General features: G+C 35.4%; 2 protein-coding genes across 2 annotated transcripts in view; one reads left to right on the top strand and one right to left on the bottom strand.

The window, feature by feature from the left end:
• The window catches only part of LOC102808222 (dynamin-1-like), a 51064-nt gene extending 31916 nt beyond the window's left edge, over positions 1-19148 (top strand). Inside the window, exons 11-21 of the mRNA XM_085492362.1 lie at positions 372-458; positions 1416-1486; positions 4194-4269; positions 6863-6976; positions 7588-7697; positions 8105-8243; positions 12196-12336; positions 14170-14226; positions 14998-15176; positions 15269-15424; positions 15999-19148. Coding sequence (XP_085348488.1) covers positions 372-458; positions 1416-1486; positions 4194-4269; positions 6863-6976; positions 7588-7697; positions 8105-8243; positions 12196-12336; positions 14170-14226; positions 14998-15176; positions 15269-15424; positions 15999-16071 — 1203 coding nt within the window. The 3' untranslated portion in view covers positions 16072-19148. The remainder of the gene's footprint in view (positions 1-371; positions 459-1415; positions 1487-4193; positions 4270-6862; positions 6977-7587; positions 7698-8104; positions 8244-12195; positions 12337-14169; positions 14227-14997; positions 15177-15268; positions 15425-15998) is intronic.
• A 299-nt stretch (positions 19149-19447) lies between these two features.
• LOC100371922 (divergent protein kinase domain 1A-like) overlaps positions 19448-26383 on the bottom strand; it is a 77343-nt gene continuing 70407 nt past the window's right edge. Inside the window, exon 5 of the mRNA XM_085492206.1 lies at positions 19448-24449. Within this exon, the coding sequence (XP_085348332.1) occupies positions 23442-24449 (1008 nt within the window). The 3' untranslated portion in view covers positions 19448-23441. The remainder of the gene's footprint in view (positions 24450-26383) is intronic.

Raw genomic sequence — 26383 nt, 5'->3', positions numbered from 1 at the left:
CAACCCTTGACATTCCATGTTCTATATTACTTTTAGAGAAACTAGAAGGTACCTTTATCTTCCAAAACCAAAACAGCAAATTCCATATATTTGTAAACATTGTAGGTTGCACAGCTGTATATATATGACAAGCCGAGAATTAGCAATTTAGACAATATTTTTGTAATATGCCCCCCGTATCTGAGGATTACATAGTCTAGATTTGATTCTATGAGGTATATTGTAAAGATGTGATTAAGGAATATTGCCAAAAATACATCTAAGTTATGATAGCTATTTTTAGTAACAGACTACCTGCATTATGTGATGAAACCAGCTACTCTTACATCGGTGTGTCTTATTTACCTAGTGCATGTTATTTGTATATTTAGATGGCCCGCTATCCAAGGCTGCGAGACGAAACAGAACGTATCGTGACAACGCACATCCGGGAAACAGAACAAAAGACAAAAGAACAGGTAGGGGAATAGAATTAGAAGATTATCCAGGAATGTCGCGATCTTTGTGGATTGGAAATTGATTCTTTGCATTTTGATCACTGATGGGACTACTCTCATATAAATGAGAGGTCAATAAACATGTAAATAAATAAGACTGGAGTTTTTTCTAAAATAAAAGTCTCTATGGGAGAAAGTTGAAAAAAAAAATAACACCTTAATTTAAGGTGTTATTTTTTTTTTCAACTTTCTCCCATAGAGACTTTTATTTTAGAAAAAACTCCAGTCTTATTTATTTACATGTTTATTGACCTCTACATGAGAGTAGTCCCATCAGTGATCAAAATGCAAAGAATCAATTTCCAATCCACAAAGATCGCGACATTCCTGGATAATCCTCTAATTTTTTTTTTTATAAAGTGTCTTTAAGTTAAAGACACTTTATAAAAAAAAAAATCTATTAGCCAGTGATTGCAGTGCACCTCTGTTACTAACATGTGAGGGCGCTGTGTCTTACCAGGACAATCATAAAGCCTTGTATTTTGTTGTTGACAATTAATATTTTTGTTGAAATTTGATGCCTGCTATTCTGATGTTGTTGGGTATTTTCAGTAACTGAGCTATATAACGTTCTAATTTCAATATGGCTAAGACACATACCACTGTACCATGTATTTCTATGAGCTCTGTGCAAGCTGCTGTGGAATGCCAATCAAAGAGTTGATGAAACCAGCTAAAGTCAAGAAAACATCACAAACTCAACTTTGAAGTAATCCTTAGCAACTAAATGGCATGTTGCACATGTATTGTTACACTGTTCAGGAGGTCACAAGAACTATCCCAAAATGCAGTTTTCTCAGAGTTTTCAGCTTTTGTTTTCATCCTAATAGTTGCCAGGTGGTGAAAATACCGGAATGTTCGATCTAAGAATATGCATGAGATAGTGTACAGATACTAATGGTGTACTTGTTATTACAGGTTTTAATGTTAGTTGATATCCAGTTAGCTTACATGAACACTAATCATGAAGACTTTATAGGCTTTGCCAAGTAAGTATAGTATTACTATTCTTATCCACACACTTCCCTATATGCCTATACACACTTGCATCTTTGGTGCATCTATTTGACTCGCTGTACATTTGAAGTGTGCATTAGGACATCAGATGCATAAGAAATACTTAGTACGTTCTGCTTAAGGTAGCGAGACTATTATTTGCTTACTTGTTTTCATCTTCTAATTGTGACCAAATGACTACAAATAGACCCGGGAAAGTATATATTTTTAGAATCGCCAGACTTCAAGCTTTGCAAAGGTGTGTTTGCCATGCCCGTATCTGAATTCTATGACCCATTACTTAATCAAAGGTGAAAAATTACTTTTTCTGTAAAAAAAATAATTACGCATTTTTTTCACTTTTCCTAGTTGTTCAATAGTCTGGTAAATTGAATGTGTCTGGTCAGTTTTATGCAAGCAACGCGTTTTAAAAAATAGTGTGCTGAATTTCAATTACTGTTTTAGTCGCATTGCCCTCAACTAAAACCACAACTCGTTGGTAAATAATCGATGAAATAGTTTGTCTGGACACATTCAAGTTCCTCTCACTGTCACCTTAAAGCTGTGAAAATTTGGTGTTAATCCGACGACAATAAGTATACGTTATTTTTTGTTAAAGACCTTGTATTTTGAAAAACATAAACTCCTAGAAAACGTCCATGAAGTAACAGCAAAGATTTTCAAGCTTGTTTATCGGCACAATCAATTTGTTTTTCCATCAAGGTCTGCTTTAACATGTGTAGGGACATCCAAATGTGTAAGGCTATTGGAAACCAAAAAAATAAAGGAATGGGATAGCTATAATTGGATAAATTCGGCATATGAAAACACCAAAATCAATGATTTTTTTTCAGTGGCTGTGCGACCTTGTGTCTGACACATTCATATGCAAATGACTAATCTGTAAAACAAACAGGGGCGGAGACAAACCACTCAAATGTTTGGAAACACTCATTGTGTGTCAGATGGCTACTAATAACACATCCTAACATTGCTTTGTCTTGAGTTTATCTTTGAAACTTATAGGCACACAGATTAAACCTGTGTTATTGATTTTGGAAAACACTACTGAGGCTGCCTGGCTTCCCTTCAGAAAATCTACATTTTAACCAACTTACATGACATTCTATGTTGATATTCCACTTTAAGTATATACCGGTATCATGTCAACCGTATTTCCATGCCTTGATATTTCTTGCCTACATGTACTGTTTTTGCTTTATTAGTAGCACATGTGCTTATATAAATGATTTGATGGTCAAACTAACTTGTATTGCAACATGCGATGTATTGAGATGTGCTTTGACACAGTCCTTTGTGTAATGTCTACCTTGCCAACAGATTCCTCTGACATTTCTGACTTAATATTTCAACTGCTTACTAAGTATTATTATCTCACTGTACATCAGAAACATTTCCACAATATCATTGTTATAAACATATATTGTGTGTTTTGTTTGTAATACTTCTTCTTGTTACTTTTTCACCACCAGACTTTCTTGTCCAAATTTTTCTGTCATTTTTTTTCTTATATTGTTCAATATTTCTGGAAATGAATCCTAATATTGGAGCCAACAAACAAAAAGTTTTCACTCAAAATATTTTTGTAAGCAGGCGTAGCATGATGCAGCGTGAAAAGTAAAAATGACAGAAATTGCGATTTCTGTTACAATCTTTGATGTTGTGAAATTTTTTTTTTAAATTGATCATAATACATCTGTCCAGTTTAACAACCTAGTTTATATTTGATTATAATAATACTGAAATTTCACATCTATGATAATTATATTATATCCTGTCAAATATTAAAATCACTGTATGGCATTACCGGTACAACCTCAATCTGTATGCATTGATATGCTTTATATGCCTGAAATTTTTCACCACCAGTTCCCTCTTTTCATCAATAATTCACAAAATAGTCCTGTTTGTAGTCTGCACTTTTCTTCAGAAGATTGGGACAAAAGTAACTGAAAATTGATTAAAATTTTGTCAAATATAAAAAAATAAAATAAAAAGTGTTGAAAAATTTGGGCATGAAAGTCTGGTGGTGAAAAGGTTAAATAACCCGGTTTCCATAGTTGTAATTCTGTACGGTAATTCTCATGCAAGCATGATTTGATTTGTTGAAAGAGTAAACAAGCTGCTTTCTGACTGGCTTGACTGTTAGGTATTGGGTTGCCAGTGAGGCACACTCTTGCAAGTCGCTTCCACTTCACTCCATATATGTACTAAGCATACAGATATGTTTTTGATACTGTGTTCATTTATCGTTCACGTCCTCCATCGTACACAGTATGTACACATTCACATGCTACATTATCAGCCGCCAAATACACTGCTGCTGGTGACATCATAAAATGTGATATCTGGCGTTGATATCTTCATGTTTTCTCCGCTCTCTCTCTCTCTCTCTCTCTCTCGCTAATTCATCTTGTTCCCATGCATCAACAGTGCACAAAGCTCAAATGTGAAAGCTCATTGGTCAAGAAGAATAAATCACTTGGCAACCAGGTAAACAAGACGTAGTCAACATTGCAAGAGTCACCTCCATCCCTCAAACCCACCCGACACGCTGAATCTCATTAACCTACAAGTCTCTGCATACGCTTTAATTTCTATACTTTATTAATCCCTCGCATGACAAGTAACGGCATGGGACTTTTGATTTTCCTTTTTTTGTTTTGTGTGTGTATATAGTGCTGAACATGCAGCCATGAGGTCCTCTACAGGAGGTAATGACAAACGTTCACGACAGGCCAGAATAGGACATCAGGTATTATTTTGCTTAGCTTGCCCATCTAGTGCTGTACCTATCATCCCTCCATGTATAGTGATGTATCCTAACTGTTGCACTCTATCAATACCATTTGATGACAATGAGGTCCACCATTAATCCCACTTTGGAAACAGTCTAAAAATGGGGACTTGCGTAGTTTTGGGTTGCATATTATTATTACAGTTATTTTAAGTCACTTGCTTTGCTTCCAGTTTTCTCTGATTTCAAACACAATGTGTCTTCTGGCAATTGCTGTTAGTTTGTTTCATTGAACACCTTCATTACTTTTCACCAACTCTCAGTAAATTTCCTAATTTTGTCAGTGATCCTAACCTTTTTACCACCCGTTCTCGCTTTTTATCACAAATTCACAAAAATAGTCCTGTTTATAGTCTGCACTTTCCTTCAGAAGATTGGGACCGGAAAAAGCAAAATTTTTGGAGTGAAAACTGAAACTTGACTCAAATTTAATGTAAAATTATACCAGACCGACCGCTTTGGACCGACGTGGTTTTGGTATCGTTATTTTTGGAATTATTCATAAACATTTTCCTCGTTTTTCTGCTCTGTCGAAAGAAGTTACCTATGCCCTTTTCACGTAACTGTCTCATTAAAATAAAATATTACATTTAGAACAAGCATCGAAAACACGTAACAAGAGGTCCCAGTTAAGTTGCTTTGACCAGGGACGTACTAGTACGTCCATGCTTTGACGATTGAGTGTCATGCAACTATTAGATTTGAAAAACCACCATTTCGACTACTCATGTGTGATCAGTGTTTTGGCGAGCAGTCAATGTTTTCAATGAGCGAGCGAAAAAAAGAGCGATTAAAATGCTGTCGGTTTCCGGTCGGACAAGACCGCGCGATCGAAAATCAAGCAATAAGCTGTGGGTGTAAAAGCGGAAGGCTGGGCGAAATTAGTACCGTAATTACATAAACTTTGTAGTATTGATATGCAAATCGGATTTTTCATCAAGTGTCAATTAGGATTACTTTCATGCGAGTGTTGTGCTTATGTTGGTGGTGTTTATAAACAATCACACGTGGCAATGTTTTGAAATAGAAAAAACGTCGAAATATGCCTTATAAAATGGAGTTTTTGTTTAGACTAAAAGCACAGTCATAGATACTGTCATAACCATCAATAATTTAAAATGAAAAAAAATTTTGAAAAAAAACACATTAAACGTATGCTAACCCCTTAATGACAATGAGGTCCACCATTAATCCCACTTTGGACAGTCTAAAAATAGCGAATTTACGGATTGTGTAGTTTTGGGTTGCATATTATTATTACAGCTATTTTAAGTCACTTGCTTTGCTTCCAGTTTTCTCTGATTTCAAACACAATTAATGTGTCTTCTGGTAATTGCTGTTAGTTTGTTTCATTGAACACCTTCATTACTTTTCACCAACTCTCAGTAAATTTCTTAATTTATATACCCAAATTACCTTTTTTCAGTGACCCCAACCCTTTTACCACCCATTCTCTCTTTTCATCACAAATTCACAAAAAAAAGTCCTGTTTATAGTCTGCACTTTCCTTCAGAAGATTGGGAGCGGAAAAAGCAAAATTTTTGGACTAAAAACTGAAACTTGACTCAAATTTTGTCTGTTGGCATCAAAATTAGGGATCATTTCCCAAAATATTGAAGAATATGAGAAAAAAGTGCAGAACGTTTTGGGCAAGAATGTCTGGTGGTGAAAAGGCTAAACTGATGTAGGGAAATTCAATAATGAATAGACTCATTGTGGAATGTTATAAATATATATCATAAACATTATTGTGTGTGACCTTGTAGATAAGTCTGTCTAGTCTGTTAAATTCTGTAGCTCGAGCGGCAATTTTAGATTTTGTGATGTGGAAAGTCACTATATGATATATGTATCAATAGTGAGAATTTAGTTCAGTGAATTTAAATCTTTTGACGCTAACATTTTCTTCAATAAATATTTTGTGCAACATTTTGCACATTTTAATGATTTTTCTACAACTTTCAAGATCTAATTTCTTGGTCTTGATTAACATTTATTCTGGTTAATTTTTGTGAAATTGGTATAAACTTGTATTTCAGTTTTCCCTCAGCAATGATTGAGATAGACGTAGATTTGTCAACCAATCTTTTGAATCAGACTGTGAAGCTGATATGTCATCTTGGTGTAGTTTCCTTGCATTTATACAATTTAATAACAGATGCGATTTTTATTTTGATATAAATTATTTTTTAAAAACAAGACAAAAAGTGCATGAAAATTTAATAATTATGGTGGCTTTCATGCACCTATGATAATTTTATACTAAACCTTCTCACAAGTCATATATTCATAATTTTATGTGCTTGCTAGATGCACATAACTTTAAAAAAATGTTGCGTAATTCATTAAAATTCATGCCATAGAAGATCAGTATCCAATAATGATGACCGACAGCCAATAACATGCTGCGTATTACCCGGTAGAATAAACACCATTCCCAAATTCCTACCATATCCTTATTCACGATTGGTTGAAATCATCACTTTGATTGTTTGAATTCATTACATTAAAATCAGCATTACATGTAATACTGTCATGAATGTGATTTCAGGTTATCCGTAAAGGCTGGTTAACGATACAGAATATCAGTTTTATCAAAGGTGGCTCCAAAGATTACTGGTTCACGCTCACTGCTGAGAATTTTTCATGGTTCAAAGATGAAGAGGTAAGCAAAGGCTTTGAATAAAAACCACAGACTCAAATGCCTTTAGAGATGTCATTGACAGTAAAAAACCACCAAAACTTGTAATTGCCCTTTAAATTGTGTTTCATCCCATACTTTTATCACTATTGGGGGGAGGGGCAAGTCTTGTGACCTTCAAAAAGATATCGCAGCCATTTTGCCCAAGATCAGTTTCTTATAGGAAGATCACGATCAGTTTTTAGGGGAAGTTGCTTATGAAAAATGTTAATTTTTTTTTTATTTGTGCTGCAGGTGTGTGTCTATGGATGAATTAAGTAGTATTTTGATAATGTAATGTATAATAAATGCGATTTTTTTTCACATGCGTCTCTTTTATTGATGGGCTTCTAATAAGGGGAATACTGTTACAGTGTTTCTTCAGAATCTTGAAATATTGGATACCATTACCGTATTTGTTCTGTTCTGAGCGTCAGAGCTAAGTCTCTGGTCAAAATATGACTTATTGCAATGTTCTAGCATTTAATATAGTTTTTGCTTTATGCAGTATTTATTGTTGTTACAATAATTTGGTTTCAATGGAACTTTGATCATTCCATACAAGGTAGGTAATTATTCACATTTCTGTATTACAGGAAAAAGACAAGAAGTACATGTTGATGTTGGATGGTCTCAAACTCAGGGATTTGGAATCAGGTTTCATGTCTAAGAAACACATGTTTGCATTATTCAATCCTGATCAAAGGTAAAAACTGACATTCTGGTCTTAGCAGTGTCTCCTTCAGTGTAATCAGACATACCAGTACTTTGTAAGATTATCTGGATGCAGTTACAATTGCTGAACACCACAAAGTGCATCCCCGTCTTCTATTTTTTTTTTAAGTATATACACATGTATTTGGCATTATTGTAAATTTTTTCCATCATTTTGTTAATAGTTGTTAAGAAACCTAAATTTCCCAAATGTTGCTTAGCTGTTTGTATTTAAAACTTGTGACTAAAGTTGGTGATATTGTCATATTCTTGTAATATCACTTACTGATATGGTTTCTTAGGTTACATCGAAACTCTCTCTCTTCAGTTGTTGTCAATTCCATTTGCTTATAATAATCCAGATGAAAAAATCCTAAATTTGTTTTGATTTGAATTCAGGAATGTGTACAAAGACTATAAACAGTTGGAATTGTCGGCAGATTCTGCTGAGACAGTGGACAGTTGGAAAACATCCTTCCTACGAGCCGGAGTGTATCCGGAGAGACCACAAGATGAAGATGGCAGAAATGAGGATGAGGTAAGACTTACATGTCATTGATACAATCTATGCATGTTTGAATTTATCATTAACACTTCCAATAGTTGTGTTCACGTTACGCGAAGTACGGGCTAAGATTTAAGCTGATTTAGGCTTATCTAGCATATTTGCATTTTGGCTAGACCCAATTGCGTCCACGCACAGGGAGGGTCAGTCGTTAGCACGGGCTAAGGGGTGCCATTAGTCGGTGACCTTTGGTAAGCCGTTATTTACGAACGAAAAATGGATGACACGCGCGAGGCTCTGTTTCTGCTGCTGGCATGTTTCGTTCTAAATTTGAAGCGACGTGCACAGGAATGCGAGAGAAGACGGACCCAACTTATTTGGATGCACATAAACAGTATACAACGGTCGTAACAGAATACAGAGTTTTATTAATGCATGTCGTAAATAGCGAACCAAATTTATGTTGTCTACGATTGGAGCTGCTGTACGCTCTACTACTACAGTGACCCGATTAGTGTGGAAGCGAGCGCGGAGTAATGACTGGTGGAATAGTGTCGTTATACGAACATGGGACAATTTTCACACCCAAAGGTCGCCACAGAGGGCGCTTAGCCCTGGGCTAAGCATTCGCGCATACTTCGTTAGCCTGTGCTAAGGTCTAGACCGCATCTTAAATTTGGATCAGATTTAACCCGTACTTAGTATTCCTTAGCCTGTGCTAAGCGTTCACGCACGTTTTCTTAGCACGGGCTAAGGAATTTGACCTCTTAGCCCGTGCTAAGGAGCTGTGCGTGAACGCAACTAATATCACAAACTTAAGGTAACATAACTTTTGTAAATAACAGATTACAAGATATAAAGACTATTACTGGTTTCCAAGTCTATGTGAAGCACTTATATTAACACTATATCTGTAATTATATTGTAGGTGATTTTTCATTTACTGTGAGATTTCGCGTAATGAGTGAAAGACATGCCTGCCGCAAAAATAAAATGATTTAATTTTGAACTTGAATTTCTCTTTTCTGTAGTTCGTGATTCCCTTCCTTCAGTGAGGAATATAGCATTGAGATACCCTTACTTCATCAAAATTGACCATTATCAAAACCTATAACAAAATATTCACATTTGTTGACTCCCACATGATGTTTCCATACCACCATGGTGACATAATCTTTGTTTGTTCCTCTTTTACGTTCGATTTCATGCATGACGTGGATTTCACATTGAACGAAAAATGGTCTTTTGGGAAGGAAAATTAGAAGTGACAAATTCAGTGAAGTATGTTTCTCAGTTTTGGTCATAAAAAATTGAGGAGACTTGGATTGGATAGATTATCCTATTACTGGATCATTAGTTTATCCTTTGGTACGAAGTTGTTCTGGCCTTTGAAGGGAGGCTACCAATATCTGGATTTGCACCATGGAATGTTGGGAAACTATTGCTTGCCTCGCACAAAATCAATCTGAGATTAGACTTGTATCCCAATGTCAGTCTTAAGTACTGTGAACCATTGAAAGAGTTTATCAATTACAGATTCACTGCATTTTTTACATTACTCCATGCATCAGTCTGGAGATATCAAAACCTATATCAATCATAACATGAAGTAAATTTTGTGTGTCCTCTAATGTGTTTACAATAAAATACTAATACAGTACAGTTAATGAGTTTTTTTTATTTTAGCAAATCTGGTGCCAATCTTAATTTAATTAGTTAACACGTAATCTCATAATTGATATAATTATGGTAAACATAATGAATTATGGGATAGGATATGTTTGCTATCAAGCTAAACATTTTATCTTGCACTGTTCATATTATAAGATGCATGTAATTGTCCGCTGCTGTCTTTGCTTTCCTATGTTGTCTCATCTAAGCACTGCATGTCTTTTTTTTTATTATAACATATAGTTTTACTAACACTGTATGTCTGCGATGCCCATCAATGACTGTATAACAATGCGTCAATCAATCCAAACAATGTGGTTTCAGTAGTTTTTCAACATTTCAAATGTCACTACCAAATGTAGCTGATCAGTTTTGTTGGTCAGAATTGTATAGAATCTTGAATAATTATTTCTAAGAAGAATTAATTCTCATTTTAAACCGCTATTTTAAAGCTATTAATTTTTGTGTTTTGATTAAATGGTGTTCATAGACGGGGAATAATTTTGTGCAAGTCGCTGAGACTGCATGAACATCTTTTGGACGCCAGCAAACTTTTCACTGTTATGACACAACATCGCTAAATTTTCACTAAATCTGCAAAAAAAATTCTCCCACAAAATTGAAGCACTTTACAATATTTCCTATTTCAGGCAAGGGTTTCAGAGCGCCCTCAGTGTCACGGTTTGGAAAATTACTTATTTGTGTTGTATGAAGTAAAAATTGCAGGTACGGTACCATATTTTGACCTCCAGGGGGCGCTGTAATTGCCAGTCACACCTGTATTGGCTGATGGACATACTAGACAAACTTAATTCTCTGTAATGCTTCTGTGCATTTCTTGTCTTCATAATATTCAGTGGATTTTATCTTCATAATGCTTTTATTTTCTTTGACATGACTAATTACTACCAATGCACCTCCGAAGTTTGACTGTGTAAATCGTCTTAGTCGCTAAGATCACCCAAGGTACAGTAACTAAGCTCTTGAATAAAAAGAAAAAAATAGTGTCCATTATATATATTTCATACAAATCAGTTTTTAATGAGCAACTGCAAAGGTTGTATAAATCGTATATAATGAGTAATATTTGTTGTCCACATATCAGTAATCAAATGGCCTGTTATCAGTAGTATCTGGATAGATGGGAATATAATGCAACAAATTAGTTTTTCACCTTCTTTGCTTCACTCGCAACATGCACTGCATGCGCCATAATGCTTGTACTGTGTTCTTAGGAAAAACAGAAATCTGTCATATTTTGAGTCGAGTCAAGTGTTGTATCGTATCCTGACATCCAGAATACAGTGATGAACGCATTCCTCATTCTGTAAAACATGTTTAGCTAGCATGTTATTTTAGCTAATCTTTTATTTTGCTAATTTAAAGTACCGGTAGATAAAATTGTTGGGAATTAGCAAAATTAGGATTTTGTTAATTCTTGCATTAAGTCAAATCTGCTGAAATTGCAAGTAGCTATTTCAACATGTTTTACAGTTAGTTATTGTCCCTGATTGGCTACCCAATTCGAACCGTGAACCAATAAGGGAGCAGCTTTTTTGATGACAGGTTTTTTCAGCGTATCAATTCTGCCTTGTATGCATGCTTTGACCTGACTGCAGTCATTCTGTACTGTACTGATAATCAAACATACGTATGTGTGTACCACATATGTAATGAACAATCTATCCTGTGTCTCTCCATGACAACCTTGTCTCGTGTGCATTGTCTTTTGATACATGTATTATCACATTGTATTTTGTACTTGTGTAGATGTGAACAGGTAATGATCATGACAGGAAACCTTTCCTGAACAGATCATGTGTCTGCACATAGTCAAAATGTCATTCAGTTTCAGCTCTGTAGTTGCGTAATAGATAACAGTGGTGATACATAACATGTTACTGAAATGGTCTAGATCATGCTAGTTTTTGCCAGTCACATGTCCAAATTCACCACCAATCTTGTCCATGACTTTTGTACTGTTAGTGATTCTGAGTATGTCCTAACCATTTCCTCACTGATACTCTTTCTGTCCTTTTCTGTTTCTTATGTTGACTGTTGAAATGCACCTTTATTTTACTTCACATGCCTTCACTTCTGTAGCCTGGTGATTTTGGATCCATGGACCCACAACTGGAGCGTCAAGTTGAAACCATCCGCAACTTGGTGGATTCATACACGAGTATCATCAGCAGCCAAATACGTGACCTGATTCCGAAAACATGCATGTGTCTTGTCCTCAATGATGTAAGTTTTCTTCAACTTATCCATGTTTCATTCACGGTGTTGTTTTTATTCTTTTTGCGTGATACAGCATGGTCACGGTTCGTTTGAGCCGCAACTAGAGAGACAAGTAGAGACAGTTCGTAATCTGGTCGACTCCTACAATAGAATTGTCAGTAAACAGATCCGTGATCTCGTCCCTAAAACCTGTATGCATCTGATGATCAACGATGTAAGTTCGTACGGTAGCCATTCTTGATACATTCTTCCTTAAGGCTCTATCGTAATGCACTCCAATAACAGTTATTTCTCTTTACCAGCTATGTTCTAAAATCTGTTTGTTTTTTTTTAAATACAGTTTTAAGAATTACTACTCAATTGTGAGCTCTACCTATGTTTTGCAACCACAGATTTAGCACAAGGATTTTGTTTTCCTTTGTTTGTTACACTCTAACCTGTACATTATTACCGCAATCATAGAATAGTGTTCTTTATGTGGAGGATGATAATAAATAATTAATAATAATAAATAAATATTAAAAATACAGTCAAACCTGTGTTAGTTGTCCACCTTTATATATAAACCACCTGTCCATATTGACTACCAATGACCAGTATTAAAAGACATCTGTCTAATGTGACAGATGAACCTGCCTATAAAGGCCAACATGACAGAATGTATGTTTGGTGTTTTATCTTCACATTGACATTTAATTATAACAAATGAATGCATTTTTGTTTATTCCCCGTAAAATCTGTTGACAAATTTTACCCTTAATCATAGCCATATTTTCAATCACAATTAAATTTCATCAACCTCCATATAAAGACCATCTGTCTATAAAGGACAACTTGTATTGGGTAGTCATTATACACAGGTTTTACTGTATAGGAATGTAAAGAGATACAAGATGAAAATTCTGTGTAAAACACTAAAATTCAAATCTTCATCCGCCATTTTAGAATTTCAACAATCAATTTTATGAGCAAACCATAGTGTGATTACTGTAATGCTGTACTTGAAACAGACAATATTCTTGTGTCTATTTCTCTACTTTATAATTTTGATTGACCTTCCGTGGATTTTATGTTGAAAGCTTTCTCTGTGAATTGCAATGCATAAAGGAGTCGTTCTTCAATACTAACTTGGTGCTTTGGGCTTTTATTAGTGTTATGGCTTCAGCAGCGGTGTTTGGAATGTAATCTCTATGGTGATTGGCTTGTGAAAAAGCAAGGCTTTTTTCTATTGGTGGATGCTAATCTCTATTGATTGGCTCATATACCTAAACTGAAGAATGCATATGGATTGGCTAATTCAAACACGGCTGATTCATTTATTACGTAATGTATTTCACCAACCCGTTGGTCAGATGTTTAACCAGTTGAACCTTGAAATTCAGAAGCCAGTTGCTGTGTGTGATTAAGATTCAATTCTGAACTCAACTCTATCTTTTACTTACAGCACTTATTGTTTCAGTTTCATCGTACCTCCAGCTTGATAAACTCACTTTGTTCAATGCACCCACCTTATATAACCTTTGTACTCCCCCACTATGTAAAATGGTCTCGTCCAAGTACATATTACATTTGGACTATTCCATTATACATGTACTTAAGGGTTATAGGGGTTGAAGGTATTAAAATTGCAATGGTATTTTTATGAATAGTTCTCTCATTGTATTCATTAACACTTTGAGCGTCATATTTTTTCAGAGCAACATTTTGGTGTGTAATTTTGTGATTGTTGATTTTCGACTACAGGACAGGACTAGAAAAAATATACTGTTTAGAATTGTAAAAGGGTTAATGAAAGCAACCCATAATACAAATGTAAAGCCAGGAAATCAGCCAATTTTCACAAATGACTTGAAAATGTTCATTTCACCAGTAGAGAGAATTTTTCAGATGAAGTGTTAATTTATACAGTGCATGTGTCAGTGAGGAGTGAATCACTGCATCAAACACTTATTTCCATGGTAACCAAACTTATCAAATCCAGTACAATTACCAGATTTCCTAGGTGAGCACTAATAAACTGATGGTTGCCATGGTAATGTTATTACAGGGTAAAGACTTCATCACAGCAGAGTTGCTGGCACATCTGTATTCCAGTGGTGACCAGGTAAGAGTGTTACTTTGAAATGTCTTATGGAGTAAAAGTATAATGAATTAAGTTACTGATTCCTAGATGCCTGTATTGGTCCTATTTGTGGGGGCAAAGTGATGTCACATAACGTTCCACGTTGCTAAGACACGCACTACTGTACCATGTATTTATATTGGCTATGTGTGAGCTGCTGTGGAAGAGCCTACAGCTGAAGTGAAGAAAACGACACAAGCTCAATTTTTAGACAAACCTGAGTAACCAAATTTATATTTGTTACACGTGTGGGGGGTAATCTTGTTACACTGTTCAGGAGAGTCTCAACAATTACCTCAAATTACAGACAGTTTTTGACTGTTTTAACCAGTTGTGTTGATGTTTTCTCCAAAGAATACTAAGCTACATTGTATCGACTAGTCCTTTAAGTCACGATGACCCGACCCGACCCGACCTGATATTAATAGTTGTGTTTAGCATACATGTACCTATAATTTAAATCAGCAATGCATGATGGGATTTATTGAGATAAAGACAATCAATGAACTACAAAATACTTTTATAGTGCAAATTTGTAGAGTATCTCATGAAATTCACAACTTTTAGATTTGTTTTTTGGCCAATATTCAAAGGATTCTCACCAAAATGTTGCAAACAACTTTAATGTGAAGTAATAACCAGGTTGTACAGGTCATGCTATGACACAAAGCAATACAAAGTGTTGCTATGGATGAAGTATCCCTGCTGTCCATGATTACTATAATACGAGATCTACTGTTTATTTATCACTAGTCGACACTAATGGAAGAATCGGCAGAGGAGGTCCAAAGACGAGATGAATTACTAAACATGTACCACGCTACTAAAGATGCACTTAAGATCATTGGTGACATCAATGCTACAACATCGTCCACTCCGGTACCACCGCCGGTTAATAATGAGTGGCTCAGACCAGAAGCGCGAGGATCATCGTAAGGTTCCTTAATTTTGTCCTTCTATGAATTGGCTCATCAGTGTCAATTTCTTTCTATGTTGGTAAAACGTTTCTCTCATACATTTCTAGGCCACCGTCTCCCATCCCGTCTCGCCACAGAGGTTCAGCACCCCGGCCAACATCCTATGAAATAAATAACACTGGACATGTAGGAGTTCCAAGGCCGAGCAGTGTACTTCTTATTCCTTCTAGGCCCGGTCCTGGTACAGCTCCTTCCATTCCAAGGTGAGTTCTCTTTCAGACACTATGCTTGCTTTGTTACACTGTATGATATATTTTCACTTGATGTAGTATTAGCAGCTATGTTGGGATATATTTTTTGGGCAAGGAGGTGCAGCTCCATATCCATAATAAACCTGGTTTGCTAGTACCTATATGTACTGTCAAATAAAATGACACTTGCTGACACATTTATCATCCAAAACTAATAAGTGAACACAACTTGAAGATTACATGTGAAAGTACATTACAGCTAACGTAGCAGAGATCACTTTGACAATAGTGTTACATCAATGCTATGGTCTAAGTACAGTATATCACTTAAACATTGGAAATTGACTCTCACACATGGCCAGTGGTGGAGAAAAATATGTTGGTATTTATGCATGTTTTGAAAGCATAAAATGTTTAGATCGTTCAGAAACGGCCTGAATATCAAACACCACAGATTTAGAGGTGCCAAACTGTGCGCTTACTCTATGCATGAACCTGTCCAACAAATGTAGCACAACATAGACCATTCAAAGATGCTAAAACTGCAGCAATACTATTAAATATCAAAATATTTGTTTGTTTACAGGCGTCCTGAAGCACCTGGCAGATCTGCTCCCCCAATACCTGGTCGTCCTGGTGTCCCTTCAAGGCCCACGTAGATAGTTAGATTTTGATGGTGTGATTGTTTTGAAACACGACAACGCCTGTTGTTACAAGAATTAATATCTTTGTGATTGTATGTTTGTTGATCACTCAGTATGAACCTGTCCACCCCTACGTCATTCACTGGTTTGGTAGAACCCAGTAAATTATCAGTAAGGAGTTGTCAACCCCAATTCTGTGAAGTGGTATGACCCAGTAAATTACCAACACCAAGAATTGTCTCATAGAATATGAACAAGCTAAAACACCCCTACATGACTTGTATTTGGAATATTCCTCCTATACAGAGTTTAAGACTAAACCACTATATCCTGTTTGTACAGAGTGTTCATTTTTGGTAATTTTGCATGTACATAGCAATAAGTAGCTTCTATTTGAGATCAGGACTCGTCATCAAGTTTTTAAAAGTGTTTTGTAGTAAAATATAGAATTTTCTGACTCAAGGTGTTATTAGTGTCGCAGGGTCATGTATTTCTCAAGGAATTTCATTTTTTTAGGGAAATAATAATTTTCAAAATGTTTATTTGCATATATTTTCACTAGTTGGCCTAACAAAATCAATCCAGTAAAATGTAACATCTTCGAATTTCACGTAAACACTGTATATTAAACAAGATGTATACGTCACTGTGGGTCCCATATTGAACAGGACATTGTGTGACGACCACCGCCCTTTAATAGTAAAAAAAATAAGTCAATTGTTATACATGTAATATCATTTATTGTATAAAAAAAAAGTTTGGTGCAAACTGGCAACAACAAAACCAAAAATGTATTTTCTTTTATTCAATGCCACGTTACTGCACGTACTCTCATGTACTAGATAAATACTATAATTGGCTCCTATTAAGAATATAAGATCAAGTTATTTTGAACTATTAAAGTTATTTATGTGCTGTTTGAAATAAAGCAGTATGTTGTTATATTCACTGTTTCTGAACCCACATGTGGTTTTTACATTGTCTACCATGATGGTTGATGTCACTTTACAATCGCAGTGGTCAACTGTGTCTTGATTTTGCCAGAGAAAAATGTTTATGAATCAGTGGAGAATTATAAAATTTTGTTGCAGTGAATATTTCATTAGGTTTTTTTTTCATAACCCTTTGTGTAAAAGGTTGTTTATTATGTCATCATTATGGTTACAGCATCAGTTTACTCATTGGTATATGCATGTACATTATGGTAGTGAGAGAAACTAATTCTGTTACACACTATTGACTGGTATTACCAACATTTTTGACAACGAAACCTGGTTGACAAATTTTGGCAATTTTTTTTTCAGCAGTGTACTTTAAATGGATTCTGTCATCCCAGATAAATGATATACATTTTCTAAACATAATGGATTTTCCTAAAATAACATTAATGCTGTAAATAATATTTGCAAAAATGCATACAGATTGCTCTCATGTTGACAACTTCAGTGATAAATATTTAGCGGTTTGTTTTGTAGTATGTACAAATCACCATGACGACCACAAAGCAGTCTTTCCCCTACTAATTGTGGTCATGTTAGAACCATCAAATACATACATGGCATTCCCAACATGAGATTTTATAATTATGGTTAAATAGCTATTAATGGCTTCCTTTATTTGTTGTTGTTGGTATAATACAATGATGGTTGTGTTATGTGAGGATCTTTTAAATGATGTACATTTTGGTGAAACTTTCCCTGAGTTAGACTTTAACTCCATCGATTGTTTTGAGGAAAATGCAGTTGAGTTTTTGTATACTTATTTTTACATGTATAATATAATGATAATGGTGTACTAGGAATAACTGACAATGCAGACACTATCTAAACAAATAATACTGTATTTGCTCTAATAGAAGCATAAAAAATGTGTTTCCTGTACTGGATTATAAAAATGTGACATTTTGACTATGGATTTGTCTCTCATGGGGCCTCTAAATTTTCTTAGTGTAGAGTTTAAGTTCAGTCTGAGAAATTTTCATTCATTTCACAACATTTCTCAGTGGGAAATTTGTTTTATAAGGAGAACACTACAAACCTTCTGAGAATGAGTGTACCTATATGTATAGTAGAGCAAATACAGTATTGATTCAAAAATGTCTTTAGAGCTACCATGATGAATTGGTCTGCATTTGTCCTGATTGAAAGATTTCTCATAGAAATGTTAAAATTCTGTGTCTAGATAGATTGTCTAATATTCTAACAATGGTTTTTACTGGAGATACAATTTTGAATTAGGACTACAGTTGTGACACATTAATAAATAGGCTTATAAAAGCATCCCCTCTGATATTCGATGTAATATTGTCCCAACTTGTCCCTCTCTGTGTTTGTATTAAAAGTGGACCTAACTATAGGACAACTCACACTGTGATGGCGTTTGTGTACATTTTTGCCAACAAGTTGTTTTATTAAAAGAGACATTTCATAGTATATTTAATGACAGAAGTGAACAATGACATGACTGGTAAAACGAGTGTGAACTTATAACTATTGTATTGTGCTTTTATCGTAATGGAACGAGTCAGTTTTCATATTTCAGATAACTGTCTGCATTGTAGAGATTAACAAATGGCACATTCAGATTGTATTTATTTTGATATAGATAATAATTAACACAGATTTCTATCACAATGCTGCTTTGTCTAGCGCCATCTGTGGTGAGTAATTTCAGGACGATGCAGAATGATTGTTAAAGGTAGCTGAGATTAAATTGATAAAAAAAAATTATTTTCAAGAAATGTAATGTATGATCATCTTAATCATATCATGCTTAGCTAGTTGAGTCGGTAAATACAGAGTGTATTAAGAAGTTAATGTACTATTTTTATTTTCCATGCCATTTTTCGGAAATTCCTCAAAGGTATAGAAATGAGTGGTGTTTATTCAAATGCAAAATGTTCGTTTAATCCAAACACAAAATTTGAGAATGTACCATTGCTGAGTAAGATTGGTTTTATTTTTTTCTGGAGAGTATTTTATTGATTAGATTAGACAGAGTTTGACAAGGAAGTCACCTATGGTGTGTATTTGTACATTGTTGTTTATGTATCCATGAATATGAGAGCAATAAAATAAGTCTGATGTTACAAAGTTTGGGATTTAGTTAGAATTTTGTTGACTCGTACTAGTATTTGAAGAAATAACTGTTTAAAATAAGGCTGGCCCTGGACCTCCTTTTTTGGTTCTCAAATTAGTTAATGTCCTACATCAAAATTTCAAAATCAAAGTGAATATTGCCAGAGAGGGCGATGTTCATTAAATTGCTCCAATCACACATCGTTCTGTGGTTCGCAAGTTCTTTCACTTCACAGCATTATGCTTTAAGATGGGATTTTTTTTATACCCCCCCTCTATTCATGGTCCCAAAAAACATATCGTTATGACAACACTTTACACCAAATTTATGCACATATTTATTCAGTTATTTGTCTGTGTGTCCACCACTGATTGTAGGGTCACACACACACAATGTGACCTTTGGCAAAAGATACACAAGATTTTGCGGTCAATTCACCCAGGAGAAAGTCACTGTCTTTGGAATTGAAATAAAACTGATTTATGAATACAGGCATGGCAGAAATCTCTACTCTTAGCACAACAAAGGCATTTCACAATTCAAAATGAATCAAGAGGTTTCTGTTGGCTGACTGGAATGTTTTTAAATGTCAATGTTGCACAATATGCTTGTTGATTGGCTGGTTTGATTCAACTGCCATTGGAATTTATAAAGATAAAGGAATGCCTTTGTTGCATCAAGAGTACATTTGTTTATAAACACATTTATAAATATTTGTTAATAGCAGCTCTCAGCTTTCATTCAAATATATAATAATTATTCACCGGTTCTTAATCTCATTATTTTGCTGATAAGTGAAATAGGTTAAATTAAATCTACATGCACATGTAAAATAACAATAAAACTCATTGTTTCCTTGACAAAATAGTGAAATTAAATGTTAGTGAAAGTAAATGGTTTAAAGTACTGTATAAAACTTTATTTTAGCAGAGATTTGTTTTTGTTGAAAAGACATTTTACCTGTCTTGTGTGAAGTATAATATCAGAAATTTTTACTGAATTTTATTTTCACTAATTCTTGTTTTCAAAAATATTCCAAGTGAAAATAAATTAATTTACAGGAGGAATTGACTTAACACCTCAATCTCATCTGTCCAACACTTCCCATACGTCTACCAACTTATTCTAATTAATAATATTAAAGGTGTTTGCTAATTGGATGATGTTAAACTCACTCATTAAATATTCATTTATACTCTATGATGTCACAACACTGTTGCTGAATTTATAACATTCTTTATTTACAAAATTTTTACAATGTCTACAGGTTTCTGCCACAAACTGTATAGAATTGCTTTGATTCCTAAAGTGTTTGACTCAGTGCCCTTCAAAAAATACAGATTTCCCCCTATAATATTTGTGTATTCACTATGAAAGAAAATGTTATCAAATTTCGTCTGGAAGATAGGTGCCCTCTGAACCCCAAGCCCTGTATCTACAACGGTTTTCTTTAGTTAATATAGAAAAGCCAATGACTAATACACTAGTATTGTGCATATTTGTAAAACCATTGTCAATTTGTTCACACAATAACATAGCTAATAAAATATAAATAACAGAGTGGTTAAAAAAAATGTTAAATATCTGTAATGACATATACATGTTCATATTCACAGCTGAAACTTATAGTAATAACAAACTGCACTGCATAGCTCAGTATTATGTACAGAATATATATAAAATTTACTCAATGAGTAAAATCCGGTGTAAGTAGAGGATTCAGGTGCCTTTGAACATCACTCATGCACATTCAGGCCTCAAATGATCAGGAACCAATCAGATATTGTGTTAGTGTTTTAGTAAGGCTCACTCTAATTTGTTGACCTATTTCATCAGTGGAGATAGGTGATTGGCTTTTATCATGCGACATCCATTGCTAATTGCATTTCAAGTCTTGTATTTGGGTCCCCTGCAATGACACCATACGTACGATTCACTGCAGATTCGCTACAAAGGTTGGAACGCAAATTAGGCAGATAAAGGTAATATTCACTGGCAAATAGAGCCCCTTAATACATCAGACTTTATTCAGATTAATCATTGAGCTGCAGTTACTATGGCAACATAACAACTATATCTTACAGCAGTTGTTGACTGAGCATATGGCAATGCATAACTTCTATGGAATTTCATTAAAAGTAATGAAAATCTGAATTAAGAAAGAATTAAGAAATATACTGTAAACCTAGTTGTAGTTGTGAGAATTTCTCTTTGATTCTATGTTGTACAACACAAAGTCTCAGTGAGTTTCAAAAAATTATTTCTTCAAAATTGCCATAAATTCTGAATTTTCTAGCAGCCAAAATTATGTTGTTTACAGTATACAAATGTCTGTCTCAGTAAGTGTCATGGAAAAAATTCACAACAGAAGAAACTAATGCAAAAACAACAAAAGAAAATGAAATTTAGCCATTGGCCTGGTTTCACTCGAAAAAATTGTGTTAATGCCACAAGTAATGTTTTATGCTGAAATGATCCAATTTTTAAACTGGATCCCGTAGATTATCTTTAAAAAATCTACAAATGCATGTAATAGACTAGTAAATTTGTCTGAAGGGCTGTGGGTGGGCCTACGTATGCGTCAGTCTACCTGTCAGTATGCGAGTTCCCATGGTAATGTACTGAAGCCATGGAGACAGCCAATCAGAGATGACACAGAATTTTGTGCCTACTACATAGCGATTCACCATGACATTCTTGAGTACACTGAGAAAGGCATTCTGAGGCTACAGAATTATTCAAAATAAAACTAAATTTAACATTCACTATTATTGGTACTTTAATTTTTTAATGAAATCATAGACAAGACTATTTATAAAATTAGAATACTATTACCCACTGGGTGGAAATAAAAAGCATAATTCGCTTAAATTAGAAGATCTTAAACTTGTGTCCCAAAACTTGCAATTTTTATATCTGTGCGAGTATGGCACAATTATGATATGGCATCTTATGCCTCTATTCACATTCCTAGAATTGAATGTTTACTGTTGCCATTTTATGTTCTGAACACATTTCACATGTCATTTACCAAATAATATAAAAACGACAACAGTTTTCTTGCTATATCTAGTACTGAAACATTCTGTCTGAATATTTACTAGTGGCTGGCAACGTGTTGGTTGTCGGAAGATGAGTTGTTACCTGCATGCCACAACAAAGTTCTAATGATGTGTGTTGACCTTTGCGCAAGGATGAATTGATATGCTTTGAATAGAGCAAATATGGTAAGAAATTTGTCTGTGATAAAACATTTTGGGTTCTCTTGTTTCAGAATTTCAATGGGAAATACACAATCCTAAAACCCTTATTAATATACAAGTTGTGTTAAAAGTCTCTTTTTCTATAAACTAAGATTAGTTTGCAGTTAGTATTATCACTATTTTCGAATCCTTTTTCTCAAATGTTTGCATTAATTATTGCCCAAATAGAACATAATTTGAAATTTTGGGATCTAAAATATTGTTCACATTCACTGTGCTTCCAACTGCGTCCAATCAATAGTCAGCTTTCAACTGCATCCAGTCAATAGTCAGCTACCAAATGCATCCAATCAATAGTCAGCTTCAAACTGTATCCAGTCAATAGTCAGCTTCAAACTGTATCCAGTCAATAGTCAGCTTCAAACTGCATCCAGTCAATAGTCAGCTACCAACTGCATCCAGTCAATAGTCGGCTTCAAACTGTATCCAGTCAATAGTCAGCTGCAAACTGTATCCAGTCAATAGTCAGCTTCAAACTGTATCCAGTCAATAGTCGGCTTCAAACTGTATCCAGTCAATAGTCAGCTACCAACTGCATCCAGTCAATAGTCAGCTACCAAATGCGTCCAATCAATAGTCAGCTTCCAACTGCATCCAGTCAATAGTCAGCTTCCAACTTCATCCAGTCAATAGTCAGCTTCCAACTACATCCAGTCAATAGCCGCAAAAGAGACATAACTATAGTGTACAAAAGCTAAAATCGAAAAATCTTTGTATAAAGACGAAATATTTCCTCCAAAAATCAAAATTCATTATTTTATTGTGATTCAAATCATATTCCTGCAACAGCTGAATAAATCTATTGGGAATCAATATTTTAACAGGGCTGCCTTAATCAGTCACTTTATGGTTTTTGTTGAACATCTTCTTGATTATTGAACAACATGACGTACCACTATCTGATGTAGTTTCCAGCTATCGATATTTGTAGCAAAATGTATATCAGTGAGTAAAAATTTTGAAAGTAACGGTGTGCAAACGCCTCTCATAACGATTAGGACGCTATGCATATTGAAAATTACACCTGACTCAATGTATTCTCAATCATGTGTTTCTGTGTCCAAATTTCTCATTTGAGATTTTTTTCCAGAGAGTACTTCTCAGTGAGTTTAAAACTAACGAGTGTTCTAGTTGTATATCCTTCATTATGCCAGCATCCAATGCCAGACACTTGTTCAATTCCTCTTCCAGTTCTGTTTTTATGTCTGCGGGGACTCCTCGCAGCAGAAAAGTATGCAACAACACACACACTTTTTGTAGATTTGGATGCACCACTTGTCCTGTGCATTGGTGACTGGTTGAATCACACAACGACATGCAGTTTTCAGCATAGGTACAGTCTGTGTTGACTGTGCAATGACGTTCTCGTAAAACTTGCGATAGTGTTGTCTCAGGCACAAGGTTGGCAAAGTTGATGACTTTCACTTCATGTTTATCTGTGAATCCGATACTATGCTCTGTCAGATCACACATATAGAAGTTGCCGTTCTGGCCATGGAAGATCTCTTCTATGAACTCTAACATTCCCACGGCAATGTGGGCTTTCTGTGGCCACGTCGGCGTGAACCACTGATCCATGCGCTGTTTGTAGCTATTGGGAACAAAAGTATTCACAATTCCAGGCAGTTCTAAGCCGTAAACTCGATCTACCATGACTTCTTCTACAATAAACAAGTCCCCACAAAAACCTTCAAGCTTTGGGATATGATCACTGTCCTTCAAAACCATTGTCATAAAAAACTCACTATTCTGTAGCAAAGCCCACATAGTCTTAGCCTCAGCAAGCGTGACTTTTCCATCATAATTAATATCAGCTATGTCAATAATGCTAGATTGTAAATTAGAATGTTCTCCTTCTCCCAGTTTTCTCTCAAGAAATGCTGTCAACATGACCCGGAAATCATCCATAGATCGTCCCTTTTCTGGCTTACTGTACAGTGATTCACGCACCAGTGGATCAGAACTCAATATCTTATCCATGTTTAGTTTCAGAATGATCTTCTTTGACTGGCTTTTCTCAGTTTCAGGAATTTGGATATATCCAGAGTAAACCTGTAAGAAAATGGAGGTCAGTGAGCTGCTCAGTTTTTAATAATGACAGTACTGCAGTAATTTGAAAAACTTGACAAATCAGCTGACTACCACCACCACCACTATTCTGAAACAGAGTGTGTGAGCAACACACTACAAACATGTAAGACATGATATAAACAACATGTGAGCAAAATATGTTCATGTGTGAGAAAAATATAACTAATGAGTGAGTAACACATGACCAATGAGTGAGCAACACATGGCCAATGAGTGAGCAAAATATGTTCATGTGTGAGAAAAATATAACTAATGAGTGAGTAACACATGACAAATGAGTGAGCAACACATGGCCAATGAGTGAGCAAAATATAACCAATGAGTGAGCAACACATGACCAATGAGTGAGCAACACATGGCCAATGAGTGAGCAAATCATAACCAATGAGTGAGCAACATATGGCCAATGAGTGAGCAACACATGGCCAATGAGTGAGCAACACATGGCCAATGAGTGAGCAACACATGGCCAATGAGTGAGCAACACATGGCCAATGAGTGAGCAACACATGGCCAATGAGTGAGCAAATCATAACCAATGAGTGAGCAACATATGGCCAATGAGTGAGCAAAATATAACCAATGAGTGAGCAACACATGACCAATGAGTGAGCAACACATGACCAATGAGTGAGAAACACATGACCAATGAGTGAGCAACACATGGCCAATGAGTGAGCAAAATATAACCAATGAGTGAGCAAAATATAACCAATGAGTGAGCAAAATATAACCAATGAGTGAGCAACACATGACCAATGAGTGAGCAAAATATAACCAATGAGTGAGCAAAATATAACCAATGAGTGAGCAACATATGGCCAATGAGTGAGAAAAATATAACTAATGAGTGAGCAACACATGACCAATGAGTGAGCAACACATGGCCAATGAGTGAGCAAAATATAACCAATGAGTGAGCAACACATGGCCAATGAGTGAGCAACACATGGCCAATGAGTGAGCAACACATGGCCAATGAGTGAGTAACACATGGCCAATGAGTGAGCAAAATATAACCAACGAGTGAGCAACATATGGCCAATGAGTGAGCAAAATATAACCAATGAGTGAGCAACACATGACCAATGAGTGAGCAACACATGGCCAATGAGTGAGCAAAATATAACCAATGAGTGAGCAACACATGACCAATGAGTGAGCAAAATATAACCAATGAGTGAGCAACACATGACCAATGAGTGAGCAAAATATAACCAATGAGTGAGCAACACATTACCAATGAGTGAGCAAAATATAACCAATGAGTGAGCAACACATGACCAATGAGTGAGCAAAATATAACCAATGAGTGAGCAACACATGACCAATGAGTGAGCAACACATGGCCAATGAGTGAGCAAAATATAACCAATGAGTGAGCAAAATATAACCAATGAGTGAGCAACATATGGCCAATGAGTGAGCAAATCATAACCAATGAGTGAGCAACACATGACCAATGAGTGAGCAACACATGACCAATGAGTGAGCAACACATGACCAATGAGTGAGCAACACATGACCAATGAGTGAGCAACACATGACCAATGAGTGAGCAACACATGACCAATGAGTGAGCAACACATGACCAATGAGTGAGCAAAATATAACCAATGAGTGAGCAACACATGACCAATGAGTGAGCAAAATATAACCAATGAGTGAGCAACACATTACCAATGAGTGAGCAAAATATAACCAATGAGTGAGCAACACATGACCAATGAGTGAGCAAAATATAACCAATGAGTGAGCAACACATGACCAATGAGTGAGCAACACATGGCCAATGAGTGAGCAACACATGACCAATGAGTGAGCAACACATGACCAATGAGTGAGCAACACATGACCAATGAGTGAGCAACACATGACCAATGAGTGAGCAACAC

The sequence above is a fragment of the Saccoglossus kowalevskii genome, chromosome 17, assembly GCF_978046115.1.
Source record: "Saccoglossus kowalevskii chromosome 17, keSacKowa6.1, whole genome shotgun sequence".
NCBI classification, from domain to species: Eukaryota; Metazoa; Hemichordata; class Enteropneusta; family Harrimaniidae; genus Saccoglossus; species Saccoglossus kowalevskii.
Note: the sequence above shows the minus strand (reverse complement) of the source record. Positions and strands in the feature narration are given on the sequence as shown.